The sequence below is a fragment of the Austrofundulus limnaeus genome, unplaced genomic scaffold, assembly GCF_001266775.1.
Source record: "Austrofundulus limnaeus strain Quisiro unplaced genomic scaffold, Austrofundulus_limnaeus-1.0 Scaffold68, whole genome shotgun sequence".
Taxonomy (NCBI): domain Eukaryota; kingdom Metazoa; phylum Chordata; class Actinopteri; order Cyprinodontiformes; family Rivulidae; genus Austrofundulus; species Austrofundulus limnaeus.
Window position 1 is genome coordinate 1114136 of NW_013952470.1, and position 8732 is coordinate 1122867.

General features: G+C 41.0%; 2 protein-coding genes across 2 annotated transcripts in view; one reads left to right on the plus strand and one right to left on the minus strand.

Annotated features, from left to right (window-relative positions):
• LOC106518928 (uncharacterized) overlaps positions 1–1917 on the plus strand; it is a gene marked incomplete in the record, with an annotated part of 8285 nt that extends 6368 nt beyond the window's left edge. Inside the window, 2 exon segments of the mRNA XM_014010371.1 lie at positions 316–392; positions 646–1917. Coding sequence (XP_013865825.1) covers positions 316–392; positions 646–777 — 209 coding nt within the window.
• A 149-nt stretch (positions 1918–2066) lies between these two features.
• arhgef19 (Rho guanine nucleotide exchange factor (GEF) 19) overlaps positions 2067–8732 on the minus strand; it is a gene marked incomplete at its 5' end in the record, with an annotated part of 10954 nt that continues 4288 nt past the window's right edge. Inside the window, 11 exon segments of the mRNA XM_014010370.1 lie at positions 2067–3590; positions 4200–4304; positions 4417–4496; positions 4566–4724; positions 5808–5971; positions 6138–6227; positions 6309–6383; positions 6467–6596; positions 7955–8107; positions 8208–8368; positions 8436–8692. Coding sequence (XP_013865824.1) covers positions 3436–3590; positions 4200–4304; positions 4417–4496; positions 4566–4724; positions 5808–5971; positions 6138–6227; positions 6309–6383; positions 6467–6596; positions 7955–8107; positions 8208–8368; positions 8436–8692 — 1529 coding nt within the window.

Genomic DNA, 8732 nt, shown 5'->3' on the forward strand with positions numbered 1-8732 from the left:
ACACACACACACACACACACACACACACACACACACACACACACACACGTCTAACCCTAATCTTAACCTAAACTCAATTTACACCTGAGTCCTAAACCCAACCCAAAATAATGTTCGACTATTGGTTCTATCAAGGTAGCTACTTCAGAAAAGGTCCTAAAAAGGTAACAAAAACCAGGTACACACACAAGTCATCATCATCATCATCATCATCATCATCATCATCGAGACTTTTTTATCTGATTGAATTAATGTAATTATTCATGTGACAAACAGTGCAGGGACTGAATTTGTGTGTTGCTGTTTGTGTTCCAGGTGAGCTGATGGAGCCTCTGCAGGTCTCCTGCATCTGCCTGGAGGACTATCAGAACTGGATTTTTCAGCTCCAGCAGGTGAGACAGATCTGTTTGTAAAAGCACGAGCTTTAGACCAAAACCATGACTAAACAGTCAAAACAATCAGTGGAGCAGAGAGAAGTAACGTGTTGGTTAGACCTTGATTGGCCAAATAAAACAATGCTACAATGAACTTGTTTTGTTTGTGCGTCGTACTTTTAAACAAGCATCTCACCTTGTCTGTTAGTGCCCAGCTGCTGCCAACCAAATAGGTCAAAATTAAAACAAGAATTTGTTTTTTGATCCACAGCCTGACAGAAGCAGTCGCGTTACTGCGAGCCACCCTCCGCCTGCCATCATGCCGAAGCTGCAAAGGAACAGGAGGCCGTCCCAGGAGCCCATCATGGCAGCCGAGCAGTGCCACATCAATGGGAGAGGCTGAAGGAAATCTTTAAAATCATATGTAATGTAAAAACATGTTTGGTACCACATCGTATTAGGGGATTTATTAATGTCTTATAAAGAGGTTARTCATGGGGTTGTACAGCATTTACAATGATTTATAAAACACACAAAGGACAAGCGCCCCCTAGTGGCTGTCTGTAGAACAGAACTGAGCACGCTTCAGTGTATGAACAGTGTGATTGTTACAATGGTTCATAAAAYCTTTACAAACTCATGAACAACCTACTTATAAAGCATGAATAATTTGTCCATTAAAGACCCGTATTGTAAAGTGGTACCGCATGTTCATAATGTATTTATTACTTTAATGAGCCACGATAAAAAGGATGTAGCAGAAGGAAATGTTACCTGAATTTTGACGTTTGGGTGATTTTTATTTTTTATTTTTTGAAGGATACTGATACAAAAAATAAAATCATGATCCAGTTTAGGAGAGGAACATAGTTGCAGAATTGTTAGAAGATCTAGATCAGGGGTGTCAAACTTATTTTCACCGAGGGCCACAAGAGCATTATGGTGGCCCTCATAGGGCCAGCTATAATTAACTTTGATGTTTTGTGTTCAACTTTGACTGAAAGCAAAACGTCACATTCCTCGTCTCATACGGCTGAGCACCGCTAACARACAATAACTGAACTCTGTGGTGTTTCATGCATGGAAACAGCATTTGAAYACATCCTCTTAAAAACACTGAAAAGTACTTTGTGTATGACTGACTAAATGTGGAATTAATGATACAGAAATACTAATAAAAAGAAGAAGTTTTACTAAATGAGAAGTTGTGAGAAGCTGCTGACTTGAATTCAGAACTTTCAAACAGGGAATTTTCACTGGAGGGGGAGTTCCAGTTTAAATTATATGACTTGTAAGTGGGAAATTCCCACTTCCCAGTACAGTTGGGCAGCCTAAAATGTAGAGAAATTAAGATTTTAAATTGAATTTTGCAGGCTGCCGGCTACTTTTGAACCCAGAGCACCTCTACCTAGTGGTTGGATGTTGTCATTTCACAGTAAACGATCAACATGCATTATGGGAGATGTAGTTTATGGTCAGTGCTGGCTTTAAAGCAGCTTATTTTAAAGACATTAATACATCATTAAAGCTCTCGCGGGGCCACATAAATTGCTGTGGCAGTCCACATTTGGCCTGCGGGCCCTGAGTTTGACTCATGATCTAGATGCATAAACTGTACATATATGTAAGTAGCTCTTCACCAATAAATGCTTTTTTAAATAAACGCTACAGAGTCATTTATTACACACAAAATAATGCAAATGTCTGTATTTATTTCAGAGTTAAAAATGTACAGTAGTGCGCAGCAATCCAGTGTGTTACAGTAGTTTTTGTGTCGGGATTGAAACCGATTGTGAAGTTTGTGTTTTAGTTCTTTAATCAAATATTTTTTGACATATAAATTACAGTTATTAAAGTTAACAAGACGCGTCCTACTCTTTATACACAATGTCTTCTACGGTAAAATATATATGTACATCAGATTCTAGAGAAATATAAATACACGTGGTGCAACAGCAACCATTTAAATTACAGCCAWCAACTAAAGTCTATAAAAAGTTAAACATTTCATGTGCCACTGGAAAGGTTTATGATTTACTGGTGTTTATAGTGGTTCATTAACGACAGCTGTCAGCTCAGTTTTACTGCACTGTTTCGTATTTTCTCTCTGACAAAGAGGAGCTACAAGTTGGTGATGCTKAACTTAACTGGGAAAAACTATTTTAAGAACCGAACAATCCTTTCAACGGTGCATCGTAGTGCATCAGCTGGATTCTATTTTCATCAAATGAAGGATGTTTGGAGTCGATGTCGAGAAATTTACTCAAATACTTGCTCGTGTTGTTGGTAATGAGGATCCTCGTCACCCTCTGACTAACAAACAAATTATAGATTCTAGGTCAGACTTTAAACTGAAAATAGCTGCTTTTGGTGTCGAACGCTAAATTATTTAACTTGTAAACAGAAAAACAGTCATTTGCAAAAGTCCTGAGCTAGCTCTTTTTTTATGTTTGGCATCAAAGGAGCAAAACTCCTGCAAACATCTTCTCTCAAACAGCCTTGATTTGTTACTTTACTTTATATCTATTAAAAAAGTAATAATTTATCAGGCATAAAAACCAAGAAGGTAATACTCAAAGAGATCATGCTGTTGGGGTCTGGACCCCACAGTAATCATGAAACAACAACAGAAAGGTCTTGAAATAAATAGAACTGATTGCTAATGGCATATTCTTTGAAAACGAAGAATTTCAATATCAATCCAATATAATCCCAGGAGAGCTGCTGCTTAAAGCTAAAACTAGAAGAAATTCTGATACTTTGGGAGCAAAACACAAAGAGAAACTCAGGACTTTTTGTTTAAAATGACCCTCGTCTACACATTTATGCTGGTTGAAATGTTTTTTTAACAAAAAATGTGAAATTAGCACCAAAAGGAAACAGTTGCTGCAGGAAACTGAAGCTGTGTGGTTTTGAAATCACGCAAAGAACAGTGGAAACACTGGGATTGTTTTTTGCACCTACATTCTACACAAAGGCCTCCCAGTCGTTCTAAAATTAAAACAATCATCTTGAAGCTTAAAAATGCTGCTTTTTTACATTTGTTTTCCTTGCAGGTTTCTCAGTCCTCACCCTTCAGTTTCTGTGTGACACATTTGATGCGGATGTTCTCCCGCAGGTTGCGGAGGCGCGCACTGCGACTCGTGATTTCCTCCACGTAGGTTTTGGGGAACCAGCCCCGCTCCCCGTCTGACAGTCTGATGCCCTCGACCCAACCTGGTCAAACGCATTAAAAYGTCAAACACACATCCACATAATTTACTCACACTTTCATTCCACATTCACAATGAAGCTGGGAATCAGTTCATCTGACACATTCTCATGTCGGACTCGTCTACATATTGACGCTTGGGCAGGGACCGTCTGCGTCCAGTTTTGACGTGTCGGGCACCCCCCGTGCGTCAGTCCTTGCCGCCCGCGGCTTTTCCAGGTTGCGTTACGTAAGAGTCTTTGGGTTGGGGTTCTGAAGTTAATWTGAGGGATCAGGATTAATGGTTAATTTGAGATTCTGGGGTCAGGGATGGGCTGTACAGYGGGTAAAATAAGTATTGAACACGTCAACATTTTTCTCAGTAAATATATTACTAGAGGTGCTAATGACATGAAATTTTCACCAGATGTCGGTAACAACCCAAGTGATCCATACATACAAAGAAATCAAACCATACGGCGTATTTTACAGTGTTCTGGTATATTAAACAGCATTTTAAACACCGCTTTTTTAAGTTTAACGTGTTGTAAAGTGGCAATTTGTGGCGCTTTGTGCTTTCCWTAGCAGAATGCTACCTGACCAAGCATCAATGTGTTGACGTGGGGGACTCTCACCGTCACTCGTAATGGTCTTCGCATGAAGGATGTCGGCTTTGTCCAGCGTTAACTCATCGTGCTCCTGTGCCTGGTAGCTTTTGGTGCACTGAACCTGGGCTATATCTGCAATAAGAGATGAGAAAAGAAGGATAAATTAAAGGTGTGACTTTAAAAAAAGAAAACAAAAATGAATGTGAGGATTTCCATTAGTTAATTGTGTATTTAAAAATCTAACCATCATTTTCATTTGCTTGCTCGATGTCTTCCAGTGGGTCAGACGGAAACATGGCGGTGATCCATCTCTGCTTACCGCTCCTAAGCAGACACAAAACCATCACGGGGAGAAGCCATAGCAGAGAAGTGATGAGCGGGAATGTTTCTTACTCTGTGTGAGATTTGAGCAGGATCTGATGTTTGAGCTGCTGGCCGTCACACAGCTGCAGGTGGAAGATGAAGCCTGAGATTCCTTGWAGTTTCAGACTGAGGTCCTTCACTTTCAGCTCACCGATCTTAGCGTGAACGAACACCATGAACTTCCATGTGCTGAAGGGGAAACGTGTTTATTTACTTTCCATACCCCTCAAAAAACAAAGAATATTTTCTAATACATATTTATAACCCTCCAGGGGGGTGCAACGATACAGAAAATTCACAATTCGCTTCAAAACTTTAGTCCCACAGTTCGATATTGTTTCGATACAAGAAAGAGAAATTTCCATGCCATCTTAACTTGTAATTTTTTTTGAAATTATTATGAACATTTGTTTAATCTCAAAAGTACAGTTTTAATTGAAATGTTGCTGAAACAGCAAGTTTCTTAGTGGATCTGTGCTCGACAATGCAGCCCAGGTGGAGAAGTCGAACACAGATCCTGTGAGCCTTCAACACAGAGCATCTTCAGAAGACAAGCTRGTAAAATTAATGTTAAAAATGTGTGTATTGAAGCACTGTATTGAACAATTTAATACAGATACATGTAATGTTGCACCCCTAACTAGATAACAAAAAAAAAACTGCTTCAGGATACTTGATTTATTTTGTCTTGCTGAGATTACTTGTGGCTACCAATTTTAGCTTTTAGCTACAATTTTGTTGAATTTAGTTTAAGCATCTATTTTGGTAATTTTCCATTCCCTTTCTGTTATCTTACTTTAGCAACTGTTTTCCTAATTTTAGCTACTGCTGTAGTATTAGCATATGATTTTCAACGTTGCAAACTTCATTGCACTTTTAAAGGTAAAATTATTTAATAATTATAGATTTATATCATTCATTTAGAAAGTTTTTTGTACAGGAATCATTTAAGAAGATCGTCACCATACTTTTCATAATTTGCCCAATAAATGTATGTTAATGAAACCACAATTTTTTTCTGTGAACATTTCTTTAAACTAGAGAGCTCCATGTTTTGAATGGAATGGCCTAAATTTCTTAGTTTGTATTAATATTTAAACACAAAACTACAACCTTAGAAAATATGAAAATGACTTTACAACTGGTGTAAACCAATCTGTTGAAAAAAGTCAATAATTTGTTCATCACATTAACTCATTTAACATGTTAGCGCTGCATGAAACAAACWTGAGTCGTAACATTTTCCCCTCATGGTGTTTTTGCGTCACTCACTCCTTCCTTCTGGAGAGCAGCAGGCAGTCATTAAACAGGTGGAGGTACACAGGCTTAGTGGGCAGCTTGAGTTTGGATCCTGAAATACTCATCATCTGAGTGTCCACTTCCAGGAGTTCACCGTGTTTCACCAGCCAGCGGGACTGAGAGATGAGAGGAAAAATCTGCAGGAAAAAAACCAAACCAAAACAAAACAAACAAAAAAGAAAACAGTCAGCCACTAAAGCAACACTGAACCACTAAAGCAAATTTAAAATTTAAATGGGGACACTACTTTATATTGTTTGAGAACTTATTGTTTTTTATCCTCAATCATTAAACTTATCTCACTTTGCCTTCAAAGTGAATTTTCTTGTTCAGATGAATCAGTTCCTCCATCCTCTTCATTGACTGCACACTGGAATTACATTCTTTGATGATCTAAGAAAACAAACGCCAACATGGTTATTACCGTCAGTAATGATACCGCTCCAACTGRTCATAAGAGATGGTGACGATCACCTTTTTTAGCTCGTTGAAAGCCTTTGTGGCAGTGTCCTCATCCCGAGAGCCTGGTGTCGTCCTTTTCAAGATATTCTGGAAAACAAAAACGGTTTTGAAGATTTATTACGCATCGGTGGAGGAAGAAAAAAAAACACTTAGCCACGTTAATCACATACCTCCACCAGCATTTTAAGCCGTGTGATCCTCTGAAATGGGAGGATCAGGAAGGAGGCCAGAGGAAGTCGTTGGCAGATGGGGTCCTCCTCCAAGCGGGCCAGGATGCCCGGGAAACGAGGGTTTTCCTGCCTGAGAGCAAATTTACAGAAACCTCAGTGACTTGTCAGTAAAAAAAAATAAAACGATATTCTAAGTCTTTTTGATCAAAAGTAACATTAACTGAATAGTGTTTGGAACCACTTTAAAGATGGCCATCACAGCTAAGCAACCTTATCATCAACATCGTTGTCGTCTTCAACACATAATCTGAGTGCTAACAGATCTCTCATTATGCATGAATGAGATCCATATTATATCAATATACATATTGGAGAAAGCATTTGACCATRTTCCTCGAGGTACACTGTGGGGAATGCTCCGTGAGTATGGGATTGCCATTCAGTCCTTATACAAGCGCTGAAAGAGTTTTTTCTGCATTGCCAGGAATAAGTCCGACACCTTCAGGATGGGAGTTAGATTTCAATCAGGAATGCTCGTTGTCACMGCTTCTTTTATGAACAGGATTTCTCAGTGCAGCCAGGGGTCAGAGGGARTCTGGTCCAGTGGCTTCAGGATTCCATCGCTGCTGTTTGCAGATGATGTGGTCCTGYTGGYGTCATCGTGCTGTGATCTTCAGCTCTCACTGGAGCGGTTCGCAGCTGAAGTGTCAGCACCTCCAAATCTGAGCTCAATCMGAAAAGGGTGGATTGCTCTCTCCRGGTTGGGAGTTGAGGTTCCGTCTCAAGTGGAGGAGTTTAAGTATCTTGGAGTCTTGTTCTTGAGTGAGGGAAAAATGGAGCGTGAGACTGAGAGACGGATCGGTGTTGCTTCCGCAGTGTTGCAAACTATACCGGTTTATTGTGGTGAAGAGAGAGCTGAGCTGTAAGGAAAAGCTTTCTGTTTAATGCTCGGTCTATGTTCACCCTCACCTATGCTCACAAACTTTGGGTAGTGTCCAAAGGAATGAGATTGAGGATACAGGAGGTCCAAATTAGTTTTTTCTGCAGGGTAGCTGGACTCTCCCGTAGAGAGAGTGAGAAGTTAAGTTATTTGGGAGAGACTCAGAGTAGAGCCGCTGCTCCTCCACATCGAGAGGAGCCAGTTGAGGTGGCTCGGGCATCTGGTAAGGATGCCCCCTAGATTCCTCCCTAGGGAGGTGCTTCAGGCATGTCCAACTGTTAGGAGACCTTGAGGTAGACTCAGGACACGCTGGAGAGACTCCTGGATAGATATCTCTGGTCTGGCCTGGGAACCCCTTGGAATCCTCCCAGGAGAGCTGGAAGAGGTGGTTGGGGAAAGAGAGGTCTGGGCCTCCCTGCTCAAGCTGCTGGCCCCACGACCCGACTACGGACCGAGCAGCATATAATGGATGGATTGGATCCATTTATGTCAGTCACAAGGTTTGACCAAAGCGGCTACTAAAAGACATATTTCCCACAACGACTCACAACAATCGTTGGTATGTCTGCTCCTGATAAGCCTGGTTGGTAACATATGGTAAGTAGACCCTTCGCAGAGCTGGACAGTGATCCAGAACAATGTCACACACATCAAACCGGAGAATGTCTTCCTCTAGCCTGTGCTCCAGATCCTGCAGGAACCTACAGATGAGTGAAAGACAAACGTGCTTAGAGAGGGGAAATGACAGTCGAAAGCACAGACTTGTCAGCAGCAGAGGCAATCATCTCCATTTGTCTTCACCTCTCACTAACATCTTTGACTTCAGGCAACTTGGAGAAGAGCCACTGCTTATCCTGAGCGCCAAGACACTCAGCGAGCTCCTGAGACAACATGAAGTGGTCCACGGCGATCATCAAGCTGCGAATGTACGACGCCTCAGATGTCACCAGCTCAAACTTGGCCTAAGAACGGATTAAGACAGTCAAGCGGAGAATCTATGGAAATTCAAATGATAGATGTTTTTTTCACCTCCTGCAGTTTTCTCTCCTCATTGCTGAAGTTGTCAAGCTGTCCGCTGGTTCGGACATCAGGTATGTCCTGCCACAGCGCAAAGGCGGAACCTCGAGAGGAACGAAAGGAGCTGGATGGAGACAGATTGGATGGAGATGGGGTCCCGTCTGAACTCTCATCTCTGAGACCCTCCTCCTCTGTTCCTGGCTCCTTGCCTTGCTGCCTCTGGATCTCTCGATTGATGGCAACGTCGCTGTACTCCTGGTAGAGGATTGCTGCACAAAGATAATAATAATAATAATAATAATAATAATA